Here is a 27,873-nt window from a genome sequence, read left to right as displayed (position 1 = left end):
CTCTGGAGAACAAGACCGGGCCATGTGCGGGATGGTATTCGCATAGTGTCGTCTCCTGCCGGTTTAAATAGCGAGGCAACAGGACAGATTCGACGGACGAGGTAATTGTGTAATATATAACCGACCCGGTCGAGGGAATTGTGGTGTGGGCGGACGTCGCAGATGGGCGTACTCTGACTATACCCGGGGCCTGGCTGATACGCGGTCTGTTATCATAACGCGACAGAGTGCATTCGCCTCCGGCGAAGTTCCGAGTTTAAGGTTTCAACGTGGATCGGACGTCAGGGATGACGTGACTCGTCCAGCGAATCCACAGAACCATTGAATCTGAGCAAGTGCTGCCGACTGGGGAGAGGTGCGGCACAAGATGTCCAATGGCTTGGTTGCACTGGGCGGAATCGTGCAGGGAGACATTAAATAGCGGGAAGAGTGCTATGTATTGACGTCACCCTGACATTTCGATCGACGGAGTGGTTCGACATGATACTCTAGTCCTCGCTGTACATTTGCAATGCGATGTGACATGAGTGCTTCAATTTTGAAGCGCTTCTTGAACCGATTGATAATGCGGTTTGGCAGTAGTTACGGCTTAGGAGAAATGGGTTACTGGCAATATTTCATTACAAATGGCCCCCGTTATTACCTTCACATCAAAACTAATCCATTGGTCAGGTTTTTGTCGAAAAGAATAAACTCGTATGAAACATGTAAAATTACAATACATCGAAAACGGCGAAACAAGTACACTCGAAATGAGCTATGTAAAGGTTGGAAGGACGAAAAGGAAGCCACAACCACCCTAATCCTGAAATCATGCTGTCTGTTGGACTCCCAGTTGAATGGCATTTTTCTTTCGAAGCCACCACCGTTCAATTAGCTTTTTACATCGGTTTTTACTTCCTTTGTTTGCAAGTTAAACTGTCGTCGCCAGAATTGTTGTCATGGACTGCGTACTTGCCACGTACTTGGTTGGGGTTTTCGTATGGTTGGGATTTGTCTCGACTTCCCAAGCGGTTACCCACACGCGTGGAGAAATTAGCGAAATGCAAACTATCATAATGCCTATTACCAAGTCCAGTTAATTCCCATCCATACATCTAAATGCACTGACATAATGTATACTAAAGTTATTCAAAGTCAAAAGCTTGTTGTGTGTCCAAACATGCTTAAACCAAACGTCTATATCCATCCTTCTAACGCTAGCAGAGCATTATCCATCCGCCGTCTTCCCTCCGCTTTCTTTTTCTCGTCGAAAGATACTTCGATGCTGAGCTTTCCTAGAGTCTCAATAAATTTCTCTAGGATGCGCTTATGCTCCATGCCCAGTTTAATAATATCGTCAAATTCAGAGCCCGGCGGTTGATCCCAAGAGAAGTTGAACGTCTCGTCATCAAAAAACCAGGATGGCAGCGACTGATGACTTCTCGGCTTGTCGTAGACTGGAGTAGAGACAACTCGCTCCCTATATGGTCGCGAAGCCTTCTCCTCGCTTCCGTTCTTGTTGCAGTATCTGGGCTGCCTAATGTCCGCCGCTGAATTCGATCGGCGAGGACGTCTACGTCTCGCTGGCTCCGGCTGGGCACGATTCTGCTCTTGTCTTGCGCGAGTCGACGACCAGTTGCTTCCACTCTGCGCAGCAGTCGCAACCGGGCGAACAGGATTCTTCCTTGGAAGTTCAGGCGGGACATCTGTGTATTCATGAGCGGTAGCATATGAATAGCTGCTTTCTTGACCGGACGAGCAAGAGTTATTCTTCTGCATTGACCGGGGGGCAGATGGCTCTGTCTCTGGCCGCATATTCTCAACGACACGCTCAGATACGTTTACCTGCGGTGATCCAGATAAGCTATGTTTTGAAAGGTCCACACTGCTGGCACCACTGAACTCTCTGGGTCCACGAGGCTTACTGAGCGGCCGTCTAGCAAAATTAGGAACTTGTCGATGCTTTTCAACTTCCAGATCAGGGAGATTTTCACCATGAGGATCTTGTCTCATTTCGGCTACTTGACCCCGACTTGAAGAATGGATTCTAATTCCTAGCTCTGGATACCGTTGTTCAGAAACAGTTTGAACATGACCCTGCTCTGAAGCAGAAGCGGTCTCAGCTTCTAGCAACAGATCTGGCCGATTGGCGTGCCCCTCTTCGATATCTGTGGCTATCTGCTGAGCTTGTAATGGCGCAATGTAGACCGATGAGGGCTGTTGTCCTCCATACGCCAGCACCACTGAATGTGCTCGGCTAGGTCGAAAGGAAGATCGGTCAGTAACAATGCTGCCCAAGGAAAATTGGCTCATTCTCAGATTATCGTCGGACGTCAGTGTCGATGTTGCTGAACCACGCTGCTCAGATCTTCCAGACACAACTTGTCTCGTCTCATCAGCCGGTCTGCCAGGTAACGAACCTGATTGCGAACTCATGCGAGCATGGCGAGCACCTTGCTCCAGCCCCTCTTTCATCTCTGTAACAAGTCCCCGAAATTTTCGAGCTTCCTTTAATAAATTGACCATATCGGCCGTTAAAGTGCTAGAACGTCGCTCCTCGTGCGCGATAGGGTAAATATGTGATGCAGTCGGAGTCGCACTCCCATCTTCTACATCGTCTATAGCCGGCAACGCCTGATGTCCCGATCGCGCTGGAAATTGGGTCAGTGCATTGATGCTCACAGGCTCTGACGTGGACCGTCTCATCGACTGCGTCTCCGTCTGCTGGTCCGAACCGTTCCAGCCGATTGAATAACTATCTCTTGAACTGCTCGATGGCGGCATCCCCAAGTCGAGAGGAATATCTGTCATAAGCTGATCTTCTATTTGACGCAGAAGATCTGCATGACCGTATCGAGATTCTGTACCCGAATTGTCGAGGCTATCTTGCCTTACATGAGAACGATATGATGTAGTTGGAGCTTGGCCGGATTCAGACGATTCCCTAACGTCTCCTTCTACTACTTGGGTCCCAATTCCAGTTTTAGCAGTTGTGGATTGCTGCTGCTGCTGCTCGAGAATTTCTGGCATTCCCTTCGCAGTCGGAATTGCTTTGGTCCCGCTACCCGAAGCTTGCTGCGCAATCGGATTGGAGATGTTCCTCAAAGAACTCTGGCTTTTCGCCAGAGAAGCTGATCTGGCGAGCGACAGCCTGGTATCGACGTCCTACTGCACAGTTACTCCTCATGCCACTTTCCAAGCTCCAAAGAACAGTACTGCCCACCTTCAGCCTTTTTTTGGCCTTTGCGAGCATTCGCTCGGTATAACGTCTACTTAAACCAGTAGTCGGCGTGTCTTTTTGCGTGTCCATAATACCTACAGAACGACCATGGTTCATCCGTTTATGTTGGTGAAGTGGAGAAAACGAGTGTCGAAATGGGGCTACAGCGTGGGACTGTGTGCGGCTCTGAAAACAATCACGGTTGGGAGAGCTCGAAGCTTAGGTCCAATTCCAAAAGGGCAACAGAAAAATAAAAGCAACAAACTTTAATCTTACCAAACTATCCTATGATACAAAGCTTGTTACGACATGAAGGTTCAAACTTTTATCATATACAAGTGTGAATATGAAAGCAATATCAATCTGACCTTACATGCAAAAATCTGTAAACCACAAGTCAAAATAGAATACAAGTCATCTGATGACATCTCTCATTAATCCTTCTCGTCGTCGAGGATATCCAGCCACTCCTCCTCGTCTTCTCTTCCGTTGGTACCGTCGTCATTGTCATTTGTTTTAGCGCCTGTCAGTTGCCTTTCAACTTCGTCTATACATTTTGTCAATTCCTCTTTAAGTTCTTCCGGCTCGTCTGATCCCATCTCGATAAGTTCGATACCAGCTTGGAAGGCCTCGTATGCGGACTTCAATAGGTTTATGTCGCCGGATTTCGCATATTGCTGAGCGGCTACTAAACCGGACAGATACCACACCTCAGCTATCTCTTCATCTAATTCAAGAATACGCTTGCAAGCAGCTTCGGCAACTGAGAACAGTTCTGTCTCGATACAGCATCTAGTCAAAGTTTTCAACGCTGAAATCTGAGCAACTTCATCCACGCCGTCTTCGGCTAATGTTTGATCTGCTTTGTCCGCTGCAACTGAATCGCAGTATAAATCCCATGACCGCTGCAGAGCGACGCGAGCTTCACTGTTTCGTTGCTGTGATATCCGAATAGAGGCGAGCGTGGAGTATGATTCTTGGTGATTCAAGTCAACCATTAGTGACTCCGCGATTAATGACTCGCAAGTAGATTCGGCCTCCGGCTCCATGCTAGCCAATAAGTCAGCTTGTGTTCCACGTCAGACTCCGAAAATTCACCTACCATAGATCTGTCATCCAAATCTCTATAGAAGAGCACAACGCGTCGCACAGCTTCTTCTTTAACACGAGCTTCCGTTGCACAGTCGTCTGTTGGTTACTTAGATCCTTTCGTAGTCCGTCACAACCAATTCTAAACCATTTAACAGCATCCTGTCCGCCTGATAATTGTCCGAGCCACAAAAACTTTTCGTAGCCACCTTTACTACCGTGGTTGTCGTCCAACGTTGCCGCTTTTGTGAAATAATCATACGCATTCTCCGCATGTAATTCACCGTTGCGCTCATCTGGTAGCGCAGAAACTTCCAAATGTGACTCTGCTATCAATTGCAGTATCTCAATATTATCTGGATCTTGTGATAGATATGGCGAGAGAGTAGATAGTGCTTCGTAAGGTCGCCGATTTTGAAGATGATCTCTTGCTGTCGCAATGGCATGCTGTATTGACGCCATAGTAAACTATATTACAACTCCTGAGAATTCCAGAAGTACCCCTAGTTTTCTCGATATTCCGGACGATTTGCCTAGCAATGTGGTAAAGGTGAATTACAGAAGCAAAAATTCAAGTCTTAACATCTGTCGCAGTAATTTTCATCAGAACACCTAACCCTATGTCGGTCCTGAAATACTAGCGGCTTTTTTGTACCGAAGACGAACGAAGACTGGTATCATCAAATTTGTTAGGTTTTGCGCATCTGGGTTGCCACGTGAGACTGTTGAGAATATCTCAACAATTTAGTTAAGGACTATTAAGTTGGAGTCAACAGTCAACTGATTCTCACGTTTGTCGCGAACGGTCGGGTTCTCTCGCGTCAAGTGAGAAGAAACAGTCATATATACTGTCCATTTCCACCCAATCAAGTAATTTAAATTTTCGCTGCCTGCGCCATTAATGGGCTTACTAATCTCATGAAGAAACTATGGATCCAGAGGAAGAGCGGAACCAGGAGCTTGAGCTCCTGCAATCAATGTATCCGGACGAAATGACAGTCATTTCTGCAACGGTATTTACAATCTCCATACATCCTGAACCCCCCACATCTTCGAACGGTGGTACATTAAATAGCAGTAATCAATCACTGCTAGTACGGGTGGAGTATACGGAAGATTATCCCGCGACTGCCCCGGTCATCGAGCTGAGTTTGGAGCAAGTAGAAGTCAGGGCGGCCGAAGAAGAGGATGGCAATGACAAGAAGGCTGTCGATGAACCAATTGTACTGGATAATTCGGACCTGGGCACGTTGAACGAGAAGGCGACACTGGAGGTAGGATTATTTAATGATTTGGTACTATACACGAGCACTCTGACACTTCCACTAGGCAGAGGACAATTTGGGCATGCCATCAGTGTTCGCCATAATATCATCCCTTAAAGATCAATCTGAATCGATTCTGCAAGAGAAACAAGTTGAAAGAGAACAGGAACGGGAAGCTAAAATTCGAGAAGAGGAGGAAAGAGAGCAAGCCAAATTTCGGGGAACCCTCGTCAACCGTGAGAATTTCATTGTGTGGAGAAAGAAATTCAAGGCAGAGATGGCGGCATTGGAAAACAAAGATGGCAAAAATGAAGAGACTAAGAAAAGGCCAACTGGTAGGGAAATATTTGAAAATGGTCTTGAGGGTAGTAAAAAGGGTGACGAGGATGATGAGGAGATTCTACAGGAGCGGGTAAAGACCATAGGCATATCATAGACGAAGTGCATATTACCGGCAAATAATATTAGACACAAAATAATCTTCATTTGCATGAATATCCGTTTTCACAACCATAATAACGCCCGAAAAGTCATTTGAAACGGACTCATATTCGCATATCGCTTTCGTCGAAATCATCCGGTAGTTTGACTGTAGCTCGCTTGATCAGTATATCTTACAACAAACCGATCACAGCCGCACTTACCAAGTACTCCCTCGCGATCACAGACTTTCTCTGATTCTCTGGCAATTTCTTCCTCATATCTCTTAGAGTCCCATTTAAACGCGGATGGAACGCCGTTTTGGAGTTCAAATGCATTATTGTCATCGCCGGACGGGGATGTCATTCGGCCGTGCACCTGAGCTAGAGGGGCGTGTGCGCCTCGACCTACGCAACGTCAGTTTAATATTAGCAATTATTGCTACTGTTCAAATACATACTGCGACCTCTGTTTAGCGACGACATTTCCGATTTGGTCCTTCTTGAGTGGACAGTAGGAATAAGCAAATGGCAGAAAGACCGTTCAACCCATTTCCATAGTCACGTGCTGCCCTGGGGAGGCTTTGACGGTACCAGACCCAACGTATTTGAACATCGGATGCCCACGTTTACTGAGATTGCCTGTGTGCGCCTGATTGCGCCCTCGCCCGGTATACAGCCCGACAGGAACGCTCTCCGGCGATCGCACCATATATAATATATAAACACCATCTGATAGTGGAGTAAAATTCTACGTTACACTATCCACTGCGTAAATTTTGAACTACCAATTCTTTATTATACAAATCAGGAACATCGTACAAACAAGTCAATCTCAATGACCACGTCTGACCAAGCGCATAGCAATTGGACTGTATAAACATGTATGTGTATATACAAATTACGAGCTGTAAGGCAATAAAAGCAACGTACATACAATGACTCCTTTATCTCCAAACCAATAGATGATTAAAACAATTGAGCGTGAAAACTATACAATGCACAGCAAGCTAACCCACCAACTCCCAATATAACAAACAAACTGCGCTTAGCACTGAGCAGTCGTGAGAGCCTTTAGCTAAGGTCCATGCCAGTGTAGCCGCGGTCATTGTCTGACAATTGTTGGGGACTCGCCTGAAAGACGTTATCATCGTAATCAAAGTCTCCATTGTAGTCGTCGTTATTATCATTGCTGCTAACAGGCGTTTGATCGAACGCACCGACTACTTGATCGGCTGCGTTGCCTTCAGCTCCTCTGCCGACGGCACTTGAAGATAAATTGCGAAGACTCGAGTTGTTTGAAGGCTCTGAAACGATGCCCTGTTGCTGTTCAAGTTTCTGAACCTTGCGCTCCAACTCTTCGTTTCGCCGTCGCTGTTCCTCCAGAATCGTCTGAAGCTGCCTAATATAATCAACGCTCTTCCGCAAAATTATGCCCTTGTTTGGCTTGCCATCTTTTCCGGTGGCAGCTGCAGAAGCCGCCGAGGGCGTACCGGCAGTTCCACCTGGCGTCGACGCTTCTGTTCCGACGCTGCCACTGTTGACACCTGCGCCGCCAGACCCTCCACTGCTGAACCCCGTACCAGCAAGCAAGTGCTCTGGAATAAGAGAGGCAAGCTCTTGGATCTTTTCGTTGATGTTATCGCGTCTCCTGCGTTCGACTATCACATGGTTATGAGCAAGTGCGTCATATCCAGCCAAACATCTTCCACTTACCAGCATTGTGTGATTCTCGTCGCCTTCTCCGTTTCTCCATCATAAGCAGTTGCTGTTTGTCTGTGTCGCCTTGAGGAAGAGAGGTTCCAAGTCCTTTAATTGCCGCGGGAGGAGGCGAAGAGAAACCTTGATCGAAACTTCCCGGCGGTGTATTCCAACTGGACGAATCAGGCACGCTAACACTCTGCAAATTTGATTGCTGCTTTGGAATGTAATCATTGTCGTACAAGAACCTCTGGGTATGACTCTCAGGACGCAATGGCCTTGAACCTCCATTGTTTAGTTTCTGCGGTATGGGTCGTTGGCGAGCCATAAAATCGTCAAACGGCGACGACGAGCTGGGAACAGGTGGAGTCATGTTCACATGTCGAGAAGATGGCGACAAATAGCTTCCCACACCATAGTTTGGTGCTCCAGGAAGACTACCATTATTATTGCCAGCATCACCCATGGGTGGGACTCCTTCAAAGCCAGCACCATTCATATCACCAAAGTTCATATCCGTGCCTCCCAGCCCCTCGAAATCCAACAAATCCGCTTCTGGAATCATTGAAGAAGACAAGTTTCCATCGTCGAATGAGCTGAAACCCCTCGTAAGCATTTCTCTGGACATAAGTTCTGGATTGCTGGGTGACGTGGTGGTAGGATATCCGCCATTTCCACCACCATAGTACATCGAATCCGGGTCGGGCTTTATGAACGGGGGCGATTTATACGACATCGGCGGTATTACGTCTTATTGAATTCCCGTGATTTGATAATAGCGCTGTAAGAATATCCGAGGTGGAGACAAGGGCGCCAAGTAGACGATATAGCGTTGAATCCGTATAGATGGAATCCGTGGGTGCCGCGATCGGCTAGTTCGCGATGCTCTGCGCCCCGCCGCCGACCTCTGCGCGTTGGAGCACAGGGCTGCAAACTGCAGGCGGACGGCAATACGCGGATCACAAAAGTGCGACCGACTGTGACCGACTTGTGATACAGAGTGACGTAGAAATTACGGGAAACCCTTGCCTTGGCCGCCTGGGGTAAGGGACTAGAGCCAGCAACGCGCAAGTCCGCCGCGTGCACGCGTAGCTAAGGTTAGATAGAAAGGGCCAGCAGGGCAGGTCCTGATCATATTTATTGCGCGTGTGCCACGGCCTAGTTTTCTTACTGCCAAACAGTTTTCATTGATTTTGTCGCGTGAGCATGGCAGGGTCTACTCCAGAGTCGTCTTTCCGTCAGCAGCTGAATAGCTGGACCTCGCGGCCAGCGTTCAGCTCTTCGCCCGCTCCACGGCAATCAGTGCAACTCTCAGACTTCTCGCTATCTTCTATATCAAATACTATTTCAAGTATTAACCCGTTCAAGTCTGGCAATGGTGGTGGTTATATGCAGCTTCCGATATCAGAAAATGATACTTCCACAAACCATATCCAGGAACCCTCGTGGTTCAATAGTATGTTAATTGCTCTGCTTGTTGTTTTGTCGGTGTACGGACCTAATTGTCGCTTGGATAGTGTCTCGATGGGATAGAATCGTGTGTTTCGGGGTCTGCCTAGTAGCCTCTATAATATTCTTCGTGATATGCTTTGCGCTCTTCCCAGTTCTAGCGCTTCGTCCCCAGAAATTCGCCATCTTGTAAATCTAATATTGCGCGTCGTGCTGTTTCGGTATCTCTAATGCAGAATAGATGGTCACTGGGTTCTCTTCTGTTTGTTCTCTCCTTCGGATGTCTCCAAGGCCCGATGAACTACGCGATGCACTTGATCTCACTTAATCGACTGCCATTCACACTAGCCTATTTCGGATCGATTGTCCTTACTTTGTTCTTCAGTCTAGGCGTGCGTTTCTTTATTTTGCACACCCGGCGTTGCGCCATTTACTGACGTAAAATTTATAGTTGCGAAATGCATTGTTGACTATCCTCGCGTGCCTTGTCCAGATTGTTGCGGCAATCTGGTACACTGTCAGTTACTTCCCTATGGGAACTCAAGGCATGAGAGTCGCGGGACGGTACGTGAATCTTGAACGGTGTCGAAGGCTTCGTGAAGTTTAAAGTGCTAATGGTTGGTGGTTTAGATTTGGCGCCCGCCGTGTCAACGCTTGGCTGGATTCATAGGTTTGACTGCCACAATCAGGAGCCCATAATGACAAATAGTCCGCAATTATTTATTAATATGTACAACAGGCCAGTTTACTCATAGTTTGGATTTAAGTTCTTCGTTGTATCTGCATTACTGTTTGTTAAGACCGAGGTAGACGGATGGATTAGGGATTAGGTGCAATGGTAACTGCTGCCAACTTATTTGAATGCATAGTTGTTGTGTACGCATTACTAATTGAGTAGTTAATCATAATTACTAATTTAGTAATCATTGTGCATGTCATGATCAAATTGCTGATACATACAAGCATAAGAGACTAATTGACATGGCCCATTCTGCCGTTGCCGGTACTCACATTGAAATTCATAGACCGTTTAGAGGATGCATCTAACGAGAAGGCCAAGTTGCCAACAACTCCATTCCCACGTCCGAGTGCATGGCCTAGCATTGCCCGCCGAAGCGCCGTTTATGGCACATCACGCTGTGTGGTGTAGTTCAATTAATCAACCAGTACGGACATGCAACACCGTTCCCTGCTTATCAACAGTGACATTAATTCTATAAGACGTATCAGTAGGATCCTTTGTCATAATTGTGAAAATGCCCTACTTGCCTCTCAGGCCTGAAATCCATTGTCACCATCATCCCAGGCTTAATCACTCGACAAGGGCTTGGAAGCTGGGATTCCGGAAATTGCTAAGCAATAATCAGTATATGTTCATAAAACAGTAGGACGCAATAAAATTGCTTGCCGTATCGCTGGCGTCGCCTGTCTCGACAATCTTCTTGCCGACAAGCTTCTCGTGCCACCGCTTGGCTAATGGATCATTGTATCCTCCAGGCTGATTCATTGCGATTTTCGTACAGTTAAAACGCCCTTCCACTATTGCTCTCCTTGGTGAGCAACACGTTACGGTTGTGTTTTAGGTATGGTCGTTCTGACAAAGATATGACCATAGCGGAGTAGAACTGAAACGGGTGCTCGAGGTTTGATGGCGAGTCGTGGGTTGCGTCGATGGACACATGACGTCACTCTTTGGTGGGGGCGTACTGGGGGCGTACGCCCCTCTAGTTACGATATCTCTGGCCGCCATTATTGCCTACTGATTCACGGCTTTTTCCTGACGATTTACGCGTTTAATGTTTACCAAACAAATCGCTTCCCTAAGATGTCCGTCGAAGGCTACTCACTAACCAATGGTGATGAGTTCAGAGAGTACATCGCGTTAGCTACGAATATGAAATTGAGGGCACATATGAATTACATTTCGTAAAGATTTTTGCAAAATATTCACACGCATAATTAGTTCGTCATCGACAAAAGCTGGCGCTTATTTACGGACGCACCTTTGCTAGAAATAACACTAATACAATCATACCCATTACCGGTCACGGCCTCGTATCCAAAACGCTCTTTTATGCGACACAATTTAAGCAAGGTAGGTGGAGGCGGAAACGTTGCCACCTCTGCCGGTCCAGTTAACATGAACGTCAGTGTCCTTGGGGTACTTGTCGGACGCAAATTCGGGCAAAATGTGGAAGGTGTGGGCACCGAAGTAGTCTCGCTGCGCCTGGAGAAGGTTGGCTGGAAGTCTCTCGCTTCTGTATCCGTCGTAGAAGGAAAGAGCAGTAGAGAAAGCGGGAGTTGGGATACCCCAAAGAGCAGCATTGGCAACAGTCTGACGCCACGAGGGCTGAGCTTTGTCGATGGCAACGTGGAAGAACTCGTCGAAGAGAAGGTTTTCCAAATCAGGGTTCTGGCGGTAGGCCCGGGTGATGTCCGCCAAGAAGACCGATCGAATAATGCAACCACCTCTCCACATCAGAGCGATGGCGGGGTTGTTCAACTTCCAGCCGTACTCTCGGCCGGCCTCTCTGATCAACATGAAGCCCTGCGCATAGGAGATAATCTTGGACGCATAGAGCGCCTGCTCAAGTTGGTCGACGAGCACCTTCTTGTCACCATCGAAGGCAGGAGAGGGACCAGTCAAGATCTTGCTGGCACGGACTCGCTCGGGCTTGATAGCGGACAAACTGGCTATCGTTTAGACAATGCCTCAAACCAAAAAGGACATACGGTTATAACTTACGTTCGAGCGAAGACAGCCTCGCCGATCAAGGTAACAGGCATGCCAAGATCAAGAGCGTTGATGGCAGTCCACTTACCGGTTCCCTTCTGACCGGCAGTGTCGAGAATCTTCTCAACGAGAGGGGTTCCATCATCGTCGTTGAAGTACAAAATGTCACGGGTGATCTCGATCAAGAAAGAGTCAAGAACACCTTTATTCCACTTGGCGAAAACATCGCCAATCTCCTTGTCGGTGAAACCACCACCGCGCTTCAAAATGTCGTAGGCCTACCATGACAGTTGATCCGTGTTCAATTGGAAAGACCGCATTACAAACTTACCTCGCAAATCAATTGCATATCACCATACTCAATACCGTTGTGGACCATCTTGACGAAGTGACCAGCACCCTCCTCACCGACCCAGTCGCAGCAAGGCTCACCGTCCGACTTGGCAGCAATATCCTGGAAGATGTTCTTGATGTGGGGCCAGGCAGCCTCGTTACCACCAGGCATCAAACTGGGACCATAGCGAGCACCCTCCTCACCACCAGAGACACCAGAACCGACGAAAAGGAAGCCTTTGGCGGCCAACTCCGTGCAGCGGCGGTTAGAGTCAGGGAAGTGGGAGTTACCACCGTCGATGATAATGTCACCAGGTTCCATGTGGGGCAAGAGCAAGTCAATGAAATCATCAACAGCCTTACCAGCCTTGACGAGAAGAATAACTCGGCGGGGCTTCTTCAACTTGGCGCAGAGCTCCTCAATGGAGTGAGCGCCAACGACGCTCTTACCTAATTCCAACTGTTCAACATCACACTCACCAGAACCAGATTGCGTAGAAACTTGACATACCCTTTGCTTCATTGGCAATGAAGTGATCGACCTTGGAAACTGTGCGGTTAAACGCAACAACGGTGTAACCGTGGTCAGCAGCGTTGAGGATCAAGTTCTATACATGACAGTCAGGAGCTTTGTCACGACCGGAGAAGAGCGCCCCGTCAAAGACGACGCTAGCCCAAATTGGGACTAGCGCATCTTTAGAGGTTACCAAGCAATTCCTCTAGATTTCGATTCCACATTAAGAAATCGCGAAGACAATTCCTCGTGCAAACGGGAAAAGAAACGGCTAGTGGCATTGGTAATGTAAGTTAGAAGAATTGGACTTACCTGACCCATGACGGCCAAGCCAATGAGACCAATATCTGCAGACAAATCATGTGAGTTCGATCTACATAAACCAAGCCAGAAGGCATGATGGTTGTTATATATCCGTAAATGTATGCGAGATTGGATATATGACAACCGCTGGGATCCATATGTAAATCATGACATACCACCACTGGGATAAGAATTGCGCGTTAATCCGCCGGCGATGCCAGCGAGACGGGCACTCAAGTCAGCATCAATTAATTGGAACCGAGAACATTACGCGGACCAGAAGCAGTTAATTCCTGAGAGCAGTCATCTAATGCATATACTGCGACGCCATGTATTAATGGTGCGCAACGCTCAGATGAAATGCTCGCAGTTCCAACTTACCAATGGCCCGCGCCCGCGCCAGTGAACGACAACCAAAGAAAAGACAAATACATACACTGCTTCGGACATATTGACGATTGTAGAGAGTGATTGAGATCAATTGAGAGATGGGAAGAGCAATTGGGAAGAGTAACCGCAGGACGGAGTGCAGACGGAGAAAGAGGAAATGACGGACAGGACTGCACCGACTATTTATCTAAGTGCACAGTGGAGTCTGTCGTTGTGACGGAGCGGTTTTGGAGTGCGGGCGGGCTATCTACCGTTAGGCGGGGCCCAACCAATGACGCACCTTCCGGACAGTTCCCAACCGGTCTGTGACCTACGCGACTGCTCCTCGAGTCCTTCGTACTCGTGGGGGTCACGTTTGATTCCATCTCGAGGCCAATTCTCTGGCCACTCTCAAGAGAGATAAATTCCACATATTCAGTTATAAGTTGTTGTCATTGTGACCGACGCAGGCAACGCCATTTTCGTCAATATACTGCGGGTCCGCACAGTTGGTTGAGTGCATGTGGCTCCCCGCAATTAGATGTTACCCACGACATGTTTGTATGCACATTTGTATCTTCACTTCCACGTAGATCCACGCGAACAATCTCCCCTGCGAATCTTCCCAGTTACTGATCGCGCAAATTTGCAATCCTCTATTTGCCATATGTCCATCTAATCACAAAATAAAGTGCGGCGCAGGCGGATAAGTTCGGAAGTTCCAACTCTGTACACGGGCGTTGGCTATCCGGAGCTGCATCTGGTCATTATTTGCTTGCCATTGAATGCCGAAACTCTGCATATATCCGAGCGACCCGTTTGTAGCGACAGTAATGCACATTGCGAATGGATTCTGTTGTGTGTTATAAATTCTGAAGAATAGTCTGGCCAAAACAGTGTGACCCATTTTACAAATACTAGACCATCGCCATGTCTCATGCTCAATCCTTCTGCACCGGCAGCGACTCAACATGCACACTACCCAGTTCTAAAATAAGTAGTACTTACATTACCATTTTATATATCATAGTAGTCTACATAATGCATATCCGCGATCTCTCTATCACTTTGCCTGATAAACCAAAACAACATGAACCAGCAACAAACCATACTCAAGCTCACCAAGCATCTCAGCCTTACAGTCTACGAACCATATCGGATTCAACTGTTAAACGCGGTTTGACGCCGTTCGAATTCTATTAACCTATTCAATCCGTCCTCCGTTCCACCAATATCGCGTCATCTTCGACCGGCTCGTCAAGAAAACGGCCGTGCGATGGTCCATTAACGAGCAAGCTCTCGGAATCTGATATTGACTCCACTGAAGGCGATCTCGCCGCGACAACTTTTCTGTCATGAGATTTGATAATGGAATCGACTAGGTAATACTGTACCATGTTCATTCTAAATGAATCGTTAGTCGACAACGCAGATGTACAAAATATAGAAGAGATTTTGCATACACGAGTGGGAAAATCTATAAGTACCAGTCAAGTTAACCATCCGGTTTGGCCAAGTTCATTGAATCATAACGTAACATACCAGCATGACAAATGATACTTCCACTTTCTCATGGCCGCGGGTCCACGACAACAAAAAGCCCGCAAAGTCATCCCAGAATGGCAGAACCGTCAGCAGAATATAAACCACAATCTTCATGCAAATGAGTCCCAAGAAATACATAGTAGCTTGTTTAAGAAACCAGCTAAAATTGGGAGGATGGCCGTATTCCCCTGATCGTGTTCCAACAAAGCCGGCGTGGAGCACAAGTTTACCAATCATCGACAAGAAGAACCACAAAATCGGCACTCCAATTGTGGTATCTAATAAAATATTTAAGAAATACCTAAACCACACGTTAAACTGGATTAACCACTCATTCTCCTATAATAACACGAACCAGTTACAGGGACTTGAAGCCGCCTCTTCCTCCTTCGCGCTCGACAAGATCGACAAAAATAAATTCATAACGTGTATTCCTCCTGCACCCACAACTTGCTTGGATACGTCAAATGCCCTGGTATTTTGAATTAGAGTCGTGAACGCCCCAATTGCCGACGTATGGCGACCAATCTGCTTACCAGACTATAACCGGCCGTCTCGGACTCTCTGTGGATCTCTTGTACACCAGCGACAAGAGAGCCAGACCTCCCATGGCTCCTTGAACTATTAGAGCAAACGGCCCTAATAACTGGCACTGGTTGTCCATCTCCGTCCTTGTATAGTGTGTGTTTCGTAAATATCAATCCAGCCGCTGTAAATATGTAGCTCAAGCGCAAGTTCAACTGTAGATACTGACAGTAGTAGAGCAACAGCCCCAGAAATAATGCAGATTAGATATAGAACTACCACTTCGCCCACTTTAGAAGTAAAACATGATTCCGGATAAGCTCTAATGGAAGTAGTTGCTAAATGTCGGGGAATAGTATGTCCTAATAGCCGCGCGAGTTTGGGTTTCTTCAGTCTGACCTCGTGCTCTTTAAGGTTTTACATCGTAGCTGATAACGCGGAGCGCCAGTGGCCCACGCACATGCACGTGGAATAGGGCGGTAAGGGCCCGGCAAAACGCGTACACAGATGAGGACGAACTGAATTCTTTCTGCGGGCTCTGACAACTGGCGTGACTTACTGGACATTCAAAACAAGAGATATTGATCAATCTTCTTAGGTGATTGCGGAATATTCGTCAATAGCGCCATACTCGACTTCTGTCATCATGGAAACGCTTCCTCCACGACAGATAGTCAAGTCGCTGACGCTTGCAGTGTCAGCAATACTCGATATTCTGCTGAGCAGCTTCACGTTAGCTGTCGTCAACTATTTCGTAAAATACGCACCAACCACATCAATTTCGCTTTCTGTCATGATTTCGGCTTCGCTCTGGGGATACTTATTCTATATAGTCGAGGTCGGTAGTTGCGCCGAACGGCGTTCAATCCTGATCTATATTCATTTCTGATTTGCACAGACCATTAAAAAAATTCAGATCTCATTTAGCGGAGATGTACTTGAGCCCGACACTAGCGCAATATTAATATGTACACTATAGGCCCTGGTATATCTGCCATGCCGGTGCTGATAAATTATCTATTCAGGCAATCATCGGTCATACGGCGACTACATTTTAATATACGCACTGTCAACAATTTATGGAATGCGCGGGCGCTGCAGGTTTCTTGTATGGAGGGCACTGTACAGCGTGCCTTCTATATACTGGCTCTTTTCGAGTTTATGGGTCGCCCAAGACTGGACTTTCGATACTGCAGACCAGAAAGAAGCTATTATGAGCCAGTTGACAACGTCGCGATACTGTAATCTGTTTAGCTATGGTTATTACTCTTGGTTGGTGGCTCACGGGTATCTAGGGCTTGTTCTCTTTCCAGAAACCGTGAAGTTTTCATTGGATATCGCATATGAGGTTTTTCTTACGTCCACATGGCCGATACGAAGTACAAATCTAAACTAAACTGTATAGCATATTAGATATTGCAAGGCCAACGGTCTTCCGGTCCTATCTCATTGCTTGTATCCGAGATTTGAAGGTAACAAAGTTGAGCAAGAAGTACCGTACATTGTCGGCAAATTCTCACGAGTCAGCGATATAGGCTTCGTGCCGATTATGAAGCACCTTCTGAAAGAGTCTGAGTTTAAGCTAGTTTATGACGTTACGTTTATCTATCGTCGAAACGATGACTTGCTAGATGAACCAGCAACAGTTGCAAAGGCCGAAGAATCCCAAGACAATTCTGGAGAAGGACAATCTGAACCGAAGGTAAGGAACAGCATCAACGAGGTGAAGGCGGCAGTGCGGGAAAATAAGACTCTGGCGCCTTCGTTGCGAGACATTATACTGGGGAAATCGGGTTCCTGGGAGTTTCATGTACATGTTCAACGGATATCGATTATGCAGATACCTAGTAATAGGCGTGGATTGGAGAAGTGGCTCGAGAAGTTATGGGTAAAGAAGGATAAGTTGCTCGACGGTGTTGACAAGAAGGGTATGTCGTACAAGAGCCTAGGCTATGTCTATTTCGCTGGCGATGAGATATTCGCCAATGAGGAACAGGACGCACGCTAGTCGCCAGCCGATAGATCGAGTACATGAAAGTATCAGTAAGTTCTGCAATGAAGAGTACTGGGCTCACAGAGATTACATGGTTATTATTATCTTCTAATGTTCCATCTTGCTACTGTCTCGTTCATATACACAGAAAATGGATTTAAGATCAAGTTAAACAGACAAATTTCCAATCTTTACTGCCAGTTCGTCATTCTCCTTCGACTCTTTCTCGACGGCGACTTCGCGATCTTCCTCTTCTTCGGCATCCTTCAATATTGCCTCGGCCAATCTTTGAACTTCTTTTTCTGGTAGTTCTTCTTCCTGCTCCTCTTCGCTCTCCTCCTCCTCTTCTTCTTCTTCTTCTTCTTCTTCTTCTTCTTCTTCTTCTTCTTCTTCTTCTTCTTCTTCAGATTCCTCTTCCATATCACTCAAATTGTCCAATTCTCCGAATCCTCGCCCGTCAAATATATCCAGAATATTGGCAACGATCGGATCGTCCTCAGAAAACTTATTCCCGTTCAATTCTAGTCTCTCTAAACCCTCGAGATTCACAGTGAGAGCCTCTTTGATAAGTTGGACTCCGTTAATGTCGATCTCATTGTACTGCAACCGCAGAATCTTCAGATTTGGGAACTTCCCAGCATCCATCAAAGCCTTTCCCAAAATCTCACCACCACGCGTGGAAAGCAAGCAATCACCAATGCCAAGTTCAACAAGTTCTTCCGTCCAATTTGGCAAAGCTTTGGCTAATGCCAAAGCGCCTGTCACAGTAAAAGTATTGTCTTGAAGGTCCAACTTTTGCAGTTTCTTGCTGTTGATTAGGCCGGTCGTGAGTAAATGTCTTATTCCCTCCTGTCGAATACCGTTCTGATATAATCTAACTTCTTTTATATCCTTATTCTCCGCAAAGCACGCGCTCCAAGCTTCCATACTGCCATTCTCCAATCGGTTGCGTCCGCAGATAACAGTCTCCAACAAATATTTGCTCTTGGTCTCCTCTTTAGCCTTAGCCAACGACTTGAGAGCTAAAGCAACCTTGGCTCCAGCTATAGGACCAAATCCATTATTAGCCAAGAGTAAATGCTGCAGAGGAGTGTGCTTCGAAAGGAAATCAGCCAAAGGATCAATTGCGCTGAGACCGAAAGCATTATCTGATAAATTAATTGTGTGAAGGTCAGGAAGTTCTAAAAGGGCGGGGAAGAGAACGGACAAACATGCGGGGATCTCGTCTTTCAATCTGCCGGTGAACATATCGGCGAAATTGGCTTCCTGTGGGGCATGTTTAGTTGATGAAAACAAAACTTTCAAAACATGGGTATATGTCGACTAATTTTCTTGCAATATATAAGATGTCTTGCATACCTTTAGAGATTTCTTTGTTTTTAAAGCTTCTGCCAAAGCCGTGCAGGCGTCGACGCCAAAGGTATTACCAGAGAGATCAATTGCGTCGAGACCATCGATCTTCACGAGTTGCTCGATAAAAGGCGCAATGTCGCTCGCAGAATCAAGTTTGAGGCTCTTGCCCTCGAGGGAAAATTTATTATTCGTCATAATTGATACCCACCAATATGTAATTACGCTGCGGCCACTCCGATAATGAAGAATTATAGAGACGTTGCCTCGACCGCAGTCACAAGCGCGTGAAACAAGTTTCCCCAGAGCTGCAAAATGGCGAGCCAAAAAGCTCAGGGTGGACTTCTCGCCGTAGGCCTCACAATTACCCCGCCGAGAGTAATTGAGGGCACGCAATCCCCGATGAATGCCAAAAAAAGTATGTGGGAAGTCCCAATCAGTGGAAGCCCGAGCAATTTATAATCATTGTACGACAACCTACATCGATTTGCGTGGAGACAACAACGATTAGAATATTGGACCGCTTTATTTAATTCCAGAAAATGGCATTTAATCTGACAGAAAATGCGAGTACTGTCCAGTCGGTACAGGCTGATGGCGCGTCCTGCGCTAAGAGTAGGTCACAGGCTGCCTTATTTGCAAATAAAGATATTTACTAATTACTATAATAGCACCCACTGAAACAAAGCAAGGTAGTTGCCATAGGTGCAGAGCAGATTTTGACGGCATCTAACGGATTGCAGATCGACCAAAGCCTTGCTGTGTCTGCATCGACGAGAAAGTTGCTCGAGACGAGTGCATGCTGACGAGCGCGGATGGTCGAGCTGAGTGTGCGGAATTAATACAAAATTATAAGACATGCATGAAAAGCTTCGGATTCAATGTTTAGACAAGATGATTGGAGAACAGCTAGTGCACGACTAGCATATTGGCTGGATTGTGGCGCGACATTAAATTTGATCCCGAGGCGTCTCTATTATTGGAAATTGTACATATGTCATAGCAGGAAAATGAAAATTATATCAAGATAACTTTGTACATACAAATTTTTTTTCCTAATGGATACTCTCTACTGTATAAACGCTATCTGTACAATCATGTCCTTACCCCATCATTCGGCGGGCTCTGCATGCAGGCTCTGTATAATTGGACGTAATTCCACAGCAAGAATATTGCAAAACATCCGAAACTGAGTGTAATATTGCCGAGAACCCAAAGATCCGGGTACTGCGAAGGTGGCTCGATTAGGAATTCCATGGCGTGAAGCCCGACGATTCCGGCGTATGACAGCTAAAATGTTAAATAAACTGTCGCGGCCATCACAAATTCCATAATAACTACTTACGATTATGGTGACCTTGCCCAGCAGAGAGTCAGGCAGCTTTTTAAATGATGCCATTAGCCAGTTGGCCAGGAAGGAAATTACAAAATATTGCAGCACGAGCCCGTCTCGCTTCAAAAGAGGCCATAGGCTACAGAAAATTAGCTAGGCTATAATTCGAGGGTTCGACTTAATGATACCTGAAAACGGCAACGTTGTTTATCCAGTAAATATAACTCTGAGCGTTCACTCCGGGGTCGCCAGCTAATTGCAGCGTGACTGGAAGCAGCGGCAATAAAACACTTTTCTCATGAACTTGAAAGGAAAATAAAAAGAATGCCCATGCAGATGCTGATACTCCCCATATCAGTGCCTTTTTGCGGGGATATAAGAAAAGCAGGATAAATGCCGGAAGAACTGATACAAACGTGGTAACCAAACTAGAGATGGTCAGAATGCGAATGCGAGTGTGTCAGAGTTGTTACCTAAGCCGCTGCAGTGTGTCGGATGAATATAGAACCTTCAGCTTGACAAATGTATTCAAAGTGCACCAAATGTTGGCCACCTTGTCCTCCCATAGACCGCGAGCGAATGGGAAGATTCTGATTAAAATCTGTACAACTTGGTCGTAGGGCCCCTTGGGACCGCCGGCACTCGTTAAGATGATCGGCGCGAAAACCAAAGCAAATGTTACAAGAACCGATAGTGCAAGCGATATAAACCGAGGCAAATTTAAACGCGGAAATATGCAAATGCCGAGGAGATATGCGAATATCGGAATAGAGTAATAAAGAGCCATCTGCTTGAAACAGAGAGAAAGCACAAAAAAAACCGAGCCAACTACTAGCTTGTCCATGAGGATGTTGGTGATTGCGAGTAGTGAGAGTCCCAGCATTACTGCATTATACCTACAGTGGGGTTAAGTGTTATGAATACAATGAATTATTGAAATCAAACTCACTGGAAATGTCCATGATCGATCAATATTAATGCTGGCTGTAATAAGATAGCGGCCGACGCGATACTATGATATAACGGAGACAGCTTCTGGTTCTTAATGGTCCATCGTACAAACATCGACACTGCTGGAATATATATAAGCAGTTCACTTATTATTACCGTGTTACGCATATAGGACTTCAAATTGATATCCTCGCAACCTCTCGACGTATCAAGTGCAAACCAAGACGACTTGATTCTAGAGCCACTAATAAGCATCAGCTATACGGGTATTCCCAAATGCTAATACTCAAACTAGGTCCTACATCGCGCCCATCACCCAAGAATGATACGCCGTCAAAGGTGGATAATCAAGACCCCAGTACTGTAAATCATACCAATACCACTCTTTCATCGGCAAATGATACGTAATCTCCATCCAGTGCCTTTGAGCTTCAAAATCACCATGCATTGGGGGATCACTGAACCCTTGTCGAATATTATTATCGACGTTCACACTCAGACTGATCCAACCACATACCAGAATATGGCCCTAGGCCCACCCCAAGCCGGAATAACAGCGATATCATGATAATAACCTGCCTCGCGACCCATTGCGTTCTAGCAGCCTTGAATGTACTTAAAAACAAGCTCAGCGGAGTTTCGTCGTCCGTGCCATTTTGTTGACCGCCGCCCTGAGGGTTGTTGGACGACTTCTCGTCCGCTATCGATGGAACCTCCGACTTCGGCGTGGGTACAGCGCTGTCAGATGTCGTTGACTCATGTGATGTAGCCATGATCTGTACTTATCGTGGCATGGCACCTGCGATTGTGATTATCTTTCTCAGGTGCACTACTGGTCTGCCGGCAGACCCTCGAGCCCGTTCGTGCGGCTGAGTTTCCGACACAATTGGGCGAGGGTAAGGGCATGCCACGCCGCTTCCGTAACGACGCTACTTTCATGTGGCTATTCAATGGATCATTGCAATTGTTGCATTTCAAGAGTTTAAACTGTGAGCTTTTACACTGGTTGTTGCAGACATACTGCCAATAGTAGAAAAGACTCGTGATTTGATTCCCCATGTCACCTATATACCGAAAGCGCAAACCCGCCGAGTCACTATCGTCTCCCACAGGAAAGACAGAATATGCAAGTGTTAGACAGTCGTCGCCGACATTATCTCAGGTGGACATATCAAAGACCGATAGTATACCCAGAGTCAGACCGTTAATGCCGATAAGCGTGCAGAAGGTTGCGAAGAAGCCGAAGAAAGAAAGCGGGTCGTCGGAGCTGGAACAGTAAGTACTTCTTCCTCGACTGGTGCATGATTTTGATGTTGTCTTGCGTGCGGTTTGAATTGTCCGCTAATCGCTGCGATAGAAGTGCTCTTGAAAAAACACGACGATACAACGCTTTGATTCGATGTCATGTTTGCCATCGGCAAAACCCTTCACTTTTGTCGGCGGAAAATTGCGTGTGTGATTTATGCCGGGAGATTACGTGTTTGATATGTATACGTCAATGTGCTGTTTGTCGATCATTATGCTGTAGTAAATGCAGTCATGATATGTAAGTTGCAAATATCTTTGTTGTTCTGCTCAAGTGACTAACTTCTCTAAATACAGATTCCCCGACGAAGAGGTATTTTGTGAGAAGTGTTTCGCGGAAAAGTGATCCGCGTCTTGCCGTGATTCGCTTCTGACTGCCGTTTGGATTTCCGGATTTGATATACAAAGGACGGTTGTTTGTCTTGAAAAATGGTTTCTTGGGCTGGATTTGTTATTCGTCAAGTTTGTATATATTATCTGTAAATACTTTACATTTTAAGCCATTGCATTTTCGGTGTCAGAATTAATACATACGTTTCGCTTGTTCGTTCCACATAATCGGACTATTATCAATGGTACCCCACATTTTGTTGCTTTCGGGATCGTTAAATGAGGCGTATGATATGAAACAATAGCATTCCAGTGTGTATGCCCACGCCGCGTATATGCTATATTCTGAGATATTGAGCGATCGGTTGGAACACTGCGCTCATTACTGTATATATGAGCTAGTAATAACAAATGGATGCCAAGATGCTGTGTTGTATTTAACTGTAACTATGTATAACTTACAAGAGGGAAACTTTATCTTAGCGTGACGCATGTGGCGTTTGTACTTTCGACCGCCTCGTCAGCAACCCGGCCGAGGCGAGAGGCGAACAAACCTTAGTGCCTGGATCAATAATCTCCGCCTCATTTATTCATCCGCCGTCACACTACTGCGACAAGTAGCCAACTGTTCGACCGACTTTCCCGTAGGTGAATGGAACTGGCCTAGAAATTTGGATCTGAATGATCGCTCGTTTCCGCGCGCTTCTAGTTTCCAGAAATTGTTATTACTGGGCCACAACCGCTACAGTTGCGACATCGATCTCTTTCTTCGCCTGCAGTCCTCTTGGTCAGTCCTATTGTACTTCCAAAGTTGGATTTGCTAGATTTTACAACTCTTTTACGTCATCGTCATACATTACCAAGATGTTCCAGACCCCATTGTCGTCTGGCGGAGGCCTCGTTCCCGAATCGCAAGCCTTTGAAGTTGTCGCGACAAACTTGGAGCGTCCCGAAATTGATAATCGCAGCTACAGAGTTATCAGGCTCGCTAATGAGCTCGAGGCCCTATTAATCCATGATCCCGATACGGACAAGTCTTCAGCAGCTCTGGACGTGCGAGTGGGAAGCTTCTCCGATCCCAAGGACCTCCAAGGTCTCGCGCACTTCTGTGAGCATCTTCTCTTCATGGGCACTGAGAAATATCCAAAGGAGAATGAATACAGTGAATATTTGGCGTCCCACTCTGGCCATTCTAATGCTTATACCGATACCAAAGAGACCAACTACTACTTTGAGGTTGATCATGAGTATCTCGACGGTGCATTGGACCGATTCGCACAGTTTTTCATTTCGCCGTTGTTTTTGCCAGATTGCAAGGATCGCGAAATTAGAGCAGTTGATTCTGGTAGGAAGTTAAACTGACCTGGTCGGATGCATAAGAAGCTAACTGAGTCACTAGAAAACAAGAAAAACCTCCAATCAGACACCTGGCGATTGTATCAATTGGAAAGATCCCTTTCTAATCCGGAGCATCCTTACTCAAACTTCAGCACGGGAAATATGGAGACTCTTGATGTCATACCAACGTCTAAGGGCCTCGATGTCCGCGAGGAGTTGCTGAAATTTCATGAGAAGTATTACTCTGCCAATGTCATGAAACTTGTCATTCTCGGACGAGGTACGTTAGTTTCCAAACGATCCACTTGATCATGCTAATTTCTTTCAGAGCCTCTTGAAAAGTTGGAAGAGTGGACAGTAGAGAAATTCTCCCTTGTGCGTAATGCAAAGATTTCTGTGCCAACGTTTCCAGGCGCTCCATTCACTGAAAAGGAATTACAAGTAAGTCATAAACAGCTCTTTCTTTTTTACAATAAAATATGTGCTAATGTGATTGTGCTATTGTCAAGAAGCAAATTTATGCCAAGCCAGTGATGGACGACAAGTACATTGAGCTCACATTCCCATTCCCGGATCAAAGGCCGCTGTTTAGGAGCCATCCAGGAAACTATTACTCGCACTTGATCGGCCATGAGGGTCCCGGCTCTATACTTCAATACTTGAAAGGAAAGTCTTGGGCCAACAGCCTTTCTGCTGGCACCTCCCATATTAGTGAAGGCTATGACGTATTCCAGATCAGTGTGGACCTCACGCCTGACGGTATAAGTAAGTCCAATATAGTTGAAGACATCTGTACGGCGTTTACTTATCATTTTGGATAGAAAACTACGAGGAAGTCATAGTCACAATTTTCCAGTATCTCAAGCTCTTACAGGATACCCCTCCTCAGAGATGGATCTACGACGAATTGAGAGATGTTGCAGAGGCGAGCTTCAGATTTAGACAGAAATCTCCTGCTTCTTCAACTACTTCCAGGTTAGCGGCGATTATGCAACGACCGATGCCCCGGGACTGGATTCTAAGTGGTACCTCTCTTTATCGAGAGTTTGATGAGAAGGCTATTGCAGAGTCAGCGATGTACTTCTCTCCAGATACCTTCCGATGTATGCTGGTTAGTCAAGATTATCCCGGAGGCTGGGATCAGAAGGAACAGTGGTACGGCACTGAATACAAAATCGAAAGCATTAGCCAGTCTTTGTTGGCGAGAATTAGAAAAGCTCCACTGAGTGATCACTTGCACTTGCCCGCAAAGAATGAGTTTATTGCAACGAATTTTGATGTGGATAAGAAGGAAGTTGAATCTCCAGCGAAGAATCCTACACTTGTCAAAGACGCACAGGGCCTACGTTTGTGGTATAAGAAAGATGATACGTTCTGGGTTCCCAAATCTCATGTGCAGATCCATCTAAGAAAGTGGGTCGCTGGTTTAGTTTAAATCTATTATGTGAGCATCTCTAACATAATGTAGTCCGATTACGTCTGCATCGCCAGAGAACAAAGTCGCATCACGAATCTTCCTTGACCTTGTGATTGATAAACTGAGTGCATATGCCTATGCTGCTAGTATCGCAGGATTGAGCTATACCGTTCGCCAAACCTCTGATGGAACATTCATAGGCATCGCTGGATATAACCACAAACTGGACATACTTTTGAAAAAGATCCTAGAAGAGATCAGAGACTTTAAGGTCGATCAGGAGCGTTTCGCGGTAATGAAAGAGAAGGCACAACGGGATGCCAAGAACTGGCATTATGGCAATCCTTACTACCAGATTGGATACTACACGTCATACTTATTCGCGGAGAATATGTTTCTGAGTGAGGAAACGTTGCCGGAATTAGATGGTTAGTGCCCTTCGTAACAAGCATCTGCAAACTGACTTGAGGTTACTAACAATGACTATAGCTCTCACGCCGCAGGCAGTTCAGGAATTTGTTCCGCGTATGCTGAGTCAATTTGATACAGAGGTGCTGGTTCTGGGTAACGCATTGAAAGAGGTATGTGTATCATTGAGTACTGGATCTAAGTATATAATGCTGACCGCTGTTTCAATGAAGGACGCCTTGAATATTGCGAAGCTTGTGGACGAAACTTTGAAGCATAAGAGTCTTCCAGCGTCGTTGGGCATTCGGCAACGCTCGCTCATTCTCCCAGAAGGTACAGTTGCAAAATCAGGGTGTCTCTAGGCTCGGAAGCTGATATGTTTTGGACTAGCATCTAGTTTTGCGTACAAGCGCCAGCTGCTGGACGAAAAGAACATTAACTCTTGCATTGAATACTTCTGCCAGGTTGGTGACTTAACCAACAAACGGCAGAGAGCTACCCTCGGCCTGCTAGGACAGATTGCAAGTGAACCAGCTTTCAACCAGCTTAGAACCAAGGAACAGCTTGGATATGTTGTTTTTAGTGGAGTACGCAATACGAAGACGTTAGATGGATTACGCGTCCTTGTTCAGAGTGAGCGCACGACCGAATACGTTGAAACGAGAATAGATGCTTTCTTCGATTCCTTGGGCAAACTGATCAAAGACATGTCAGACGAGGACTATGAGAAACATGTGAAGAGTCTGGTGCTTAAAAGAAAAGAGAAACTGAAGAATCTTGGAGAAGAAGTGGCACGTTACTGGAACCAAATCGAAAATGGATATTATGATTTCAGCAGATGTAAGAGTTTGAATTATTATTCTCCGATGGTATCGTTGGCTAACTTTCTTAGATGACGAGGAGGCGGAAATACTACCCACGATTGGCAAAGACGACGTTCTAGACTTGTTCTACACTTTCGTTCACCCATCGTCCAGGTCAAGATCAAAGGCCGTCGTTCACCTTCAATCACAGTGCCCACCGCCGTTGCCAACACTGTCGGATGCGTTGAAATCCAAGCTTGGTGAATTTGCGAAGTTGAATAACCTGTCTGCTGAAGATCTAATTTCCGAGGATCAACTCACAGAACTTTCGACTCGGGATGATCCATTGACCGCGCTAATGGAGTTTTTTACTGAACGTAACATGACTGACCTATGGGAAAGTCAGGCGAAGGACATCATTGCAGAGCAGATCAAGGTCACAACTCCTCCGGGGGTGAATGAAGACTCCATGGTTATCGACGACGTCACGGCCTTCAAGGCGTCTTTGAAGGTATCGGCTGCGCCAACGCCAGTACAGGACTTGGCATTATTTAGAGAATTAGACTCGAAGCTCTAACGCTTGTGTTCAACACGTCTTGTAGACTTTGCATTGCATAATTATGTACATAGTCTTAACTCGGGCATCATATTTCTTGTCGTTTATAGCAATACATAGTCAAGTGGTTCGTCATTGAAGGTTATACTAGAACGAGAGAAGTTCAACACACATCAATAAGCACCGCGCAGTGGTAACGAGCACCCAGCTCGCAGATGGTCGAACATGGGATGACTGTCTTCTCTTCGGAGAGGTTGTTGACCGTCAATTTGAAGGGGGCAATTAATTTCCGATTGCGGTTGCGACATCATGGGGATTTGCATCATATCAACCATTCTATCATGTCTTAGATATCTGCTTGATACCATGTGTCTGCCTCAACCATCCCGATTGAAACTACAGCCACCCCTTCCAGATGTAAACATTCGTGAGCAAATTTACGCCGTCAGTTCACTAGATCCTTCTGCTGTATCAAGCGCCATAAATTTTCACCAGAGATGAGTGAGTCATAAATATTGACACAGCCGCGTACCAGAACCAGTGTAGGTATATTTATATTTAGATCGTGGTTATGTGATTCACAAGTGCTGCCTCAACGCAATACAATATCATCTGCATTCAGAACAAGTGTGGCAAGGAGC

At 46.1% G+C, this 27,873-nt stretch overlaps 13 protein-coding genes across 13 annotated transcripts; 6 read left to right on the top strand and 7 right to left on the bottom strand.

Moving 5' to 3' along the window:
- Window positions 1-1,028: 1,028 nt before the first annotated feature.
- POJ06DRAFT_108542 (uncharacterized protein) lies at window positions 1,029-3,337 on the bottom strand. The gene is made up of 2 exons (XM_056184020.1): window positions 3,206-3,337; window positions 1,029-3,147 (listed from the first exon to the last, which is right to left on the bottom strand). Exons 1-2 carry the CDS (start codon window positions 3,317-3,319, stop codon window positions 1,180-1,182), a joined length of 2,082 nt encoding a protein of 693 aa, XP_056044065.1. The 5' UTR covers window positions 3,320-3,337; the 3' UTR covers window positions 1,029-1,179.
- Window positions 3,338-3,453: 116 nt separating this feature from the next.
- On the bottom strand, window positions 3,454-4,866 carry POJ06DRAFT_210162 (uncharacterized protein). Its single transcript, XM_056185428.1, has 2 exons — window positions 4,305-4,866; window positions 3,454-4,252 (listed from the first exon to the last, which is right to left on the bottom strand). Exons 1-2 carry the CDS (start codon window positions 4,751-4,753, stop codon window positions 3,637-3,639), a joined length of 1,065 nt encoding a protein of 354 aa, XP_056044064.1. The 5' UTR covers window positions 4,754-4,866; the 3' UTR covers window positions 3,454-3,636.
- A 96-nt stretch (window positions 4,867-4,962) lies between these two features.
- Window positions 4,963-6,488, top strand: POJ06DRAFT_253244 (RWD domain-containing protein). Its single transcript, XM_056187610.1, has 4 exons — window positions 4,963-5,161; window positions 5,216-5,565; window positions 5,621-6,145; window positions 6,201-6,488. The coding sequence occupies exons 2-3, from the start codon at window positions 5,221-5,223 to the stop codon at window positions 5,990-5,992; spliced, it is 717 nt and encodes a 238-aa protein (XP_056044063.1). The 5' UTR covers window positions 4,963-5,161; window positions 5,216-5,220; the 3' UTR covers window positions 5,993-6,145; window positions 6,201-6,488.
- A 173-nt stretch (window positions 6,489-6,661) lies between these two features.
- POJ06DRAFT_253239 (helix-loop-helix DNA-binding domain-containing protein) lies at window positions 6,662-8,581 on the bottom strand. Its single transcript, XM_056187609.1, has 2 exons — window positions 7,692-8,581; window positions 6,662-7,636 (listed from the first exon to the last, which is right to left on the bottom strand). The coding sequence occupies exons 1-2, from the start codon at window positions 8,410-8,412 to the stop codon at window positions 7,050-7,052; spliced, it is 1,308 nt and encodes a 435-aa protein (XP_056044062.1). The 5' UTR covers window positions 8,413-8,581; the 3' UTR covers window positions 6,662-7,049.
- Window positions 8,582-8,768: 187 nt separating this feature from the next.
- Window positions 8,769-9,979, top strand: POJ06DRAFT_108488 (Got1/Sft2-like family-domain-containing protein). The gene is made up of 5 exons (XM_056184019.1): window positions 8,769-9,132; window positions 9,194-9,314; window positions 9,367-9,517; window positions 9,577-9,689; window positions 9,756-9,979. Exons 1-5 carry the CDS (start codon window positions 8,883-8,885, stop codon window positions 9,793-9,795), a joined length of 675 nt encoding a protein of 224 aa, XP_056044061.1. The 5' UTR covers window positions 8,769-8,882; the 3' UTR covers window positions 9,796-9,979.
- Window positions 9,980-10,974: 995 nt separating this feature from the next.
- On the bottom strand, window positions 10,975-13,053 carry POJ06DRAFT_253225 (6-phosphogluconate dehydrogenase). Its single transcript, XM_056187608.1, has 5 exons — window positions 13,019-13,053; window positions 12,704-12,800; window positions 12,191-12,642; window positions 11,872-12,137; window positions 10,975-11,815 (listed from the first exon to the last, which is right to left on the bottom strand). The coding sequence occupies exons 1-5, from the start codon at window positions 13,025-13,027 to the stop codon at window positions 11,212-11,214; spliced, it is 1,428 nt and encodes a 475-aa protein (XP_056044060.1). The 5' UTR covers window positions 13,028-13,053; the 3' UTR covers window positions 10,975-11,211.
- A 1,415-nt stretch (window positions 13,054-14,468) lies between these two features.
- On the bottom strand, window positions 14,469-15,680 carry POJ06DRAFT_108317 (vacuolar membrane protein-domain-containing protein). Its single transcript, XM_056184017.1, has 5 exons — window positions 15,460-15,680; window positions 15,279-15,395; window positions 14,921-15,224; window positions 14,842-14,855; window positions 14,469-14,782 (listed from the first exon to the last, which is right to left on the bottom strand). The coding sequence occupies exons 1-5, from the start codon at window positions 15,585-15,587 to the stop codon at window positions 14,587-14,589; spliced, it is 759 nt and encodes a 252-aa protein (XP_056044059.1). The 5' UTR covers window positions 15,588-15,680; the 3' UTR covers window positions 14,469-14,586.
- Window positions 15,681-16,094: 414 nt separating this feature from the next.
- Window positions 16,095-17,456, top strand: POJ06DRAFT_281596 (uncharacterized protein; the record flags this gene model as incomplete). The annotated part of the gene is made up of 6 exons (XM_056189958.1): window positions 16,095-16,286; window positions 16,347-16,416; window positions 16,474-16,689; window positions 16,744-16,796; window positions 16,854-16,920; window positions 16,984-17,456. The coding sequence occupies 6 exons, from the start codon at window positions 16,095-16,097 to the stop codon at window positions 17,454-17,456; spliced, it is 1,071 nt and encodes a 356-aa protein (XP_056044058.1).
- Window positions 17,457-17,532: 76 nt separating this feature from the next.
- POJ06DRAFT_108220 (uncharacterized protein) lies at window positions 17,533-19,215 on the bottom strand. The gene is made up of 2 exons (XM_056184015.1): window positions 18,801-19,215; window positions 17,533-18,707 (listed from the first exon to the last, which is right to left on the bottom strand). Exons 1-2 carry the CDS (start codon window positions 18,987-18,989, stop codon window positions 17,610-17,612), a joined length of 1,287 nt encoding a protein of 428 aa, XP_056044057.1. The 5' UTR covers window positions 18,990-19,215; the 3' UTR covers window positions 17,533-17,609.
- Window positions 19,216-19,483: 268 nt separating this feature from the next.
- POJ06DRAFT_253203 (glycosyl transferase) lies at window positions 19,484-21,913 on the bottom strand. The gene is made up of 7 exons (XM_056187607.1): window positions 21,593-21,913; window positions 21,378-21,540; window positions 21,074-21,319; window positions 20,598-21,020; window positions 20,313-20,552; window positions 20,137-20,263; window positions 19,484-20,081 (listed from the first exon to the last, which is right to left on the bottom strand). Exons 1-7 carry the CDS (start codon window positions 21,846-21,848, stop codon window positions 19,887-19,889), a joined length of 1,650 nt encoding a protein of 549 aa, XP_056044055.1. The 5' UTR covers window positions 21,849-21,913; the 3' UTR covers window positions 19,484-19,886.
- Window positions 19,528-19,680, top strand: POJ06DRAFT_196674 (cytochrome c oxidase copper chaperone; the record flags this gene model as incomplete). Its single annotated transcript, XM_056185041.1, has 1 exon — window positions 19,528-19,680. A coding segment is annotated over one exon (153 nt), but the record flags the coding sequence as incomplete, so codon positions are not given.
- A 46-nt stretch (window positions 21,914-21,959) lies between the features above and the next one.
- Window positions 21,960-23,152, top strand: POJ06DRAFT_253199 (uncharacterized protein). Its single transcript, XM_056187606.1, has 3 exons — window positions 21,960-22,350; window positions 22,433-22,621; window positions 22,678-23,152. Exons 1-3 carry the CDS (start codon window positions 22,133-22,135, stop codon window positions 22,724-22,726), a joined length of 456 nt encoding a protein of 151 aa, XP_056044054.1. The 5' UTR covers window positions 21,960-22,132; the 3' UTR covers window positions 22,727-23,152.
- A 156-nt stretch (window positions 23,153-23,308) lies between these two features.
- On the top strand, window positions 23,309-27,371 carry POJ06DRAFT_253196 (Metalloenzyme, LuxS/M16 peptidase-like protein). The gene is made up of 10 exons (XM_056187605.1): window positions 23,309-24,055; window positions 24,110-24,328; window positions 24,377-24,489; window positions 24,558-24,813; window positions 24,870-25,461; window positions 25,517-25,893; window positions 25,955-26,046; window positions 26,107-26,206; window positions 26,264-26,713; window positions 26,766-27,371. The coding sequence occupies exons 1-10, from the start codon at window positions 23,392-23,394 to the stop codon at window positions 27,251-27,253; spliced, it is 3,351 nt and encodes a 1,116-aa protein (XP_056044053.1). The 5' UTR covers window positions 23,309-23,391; the 3' UTR covers window positions 27,254-27,371.
- The last annotated feature ends 502 nt before the right edge of the window (window positions 27,372-27,873 follow it).

This window comes from Lipomyces tetrasporus (assembly GCF_029532465.1).
Source record: "Lipomyces tetrasporus strain NRRL Y-64009 chromosome Unknown POJ06scaffold_5, whole genome shotgun sequence".
NCBI classification, from domain to species: domain Eukaryota; kingdom Fungi; phylum Ascomycota; class Lipomycetes; order Lipomycetales; family Lipomycetaceae; genus Lipomyces; species Lipomyces tetrasporus.
Note: the sequence above shows the minus strand (reverse complement) of the source record. Positions and strands in the feature narration are given on the sequence as shown.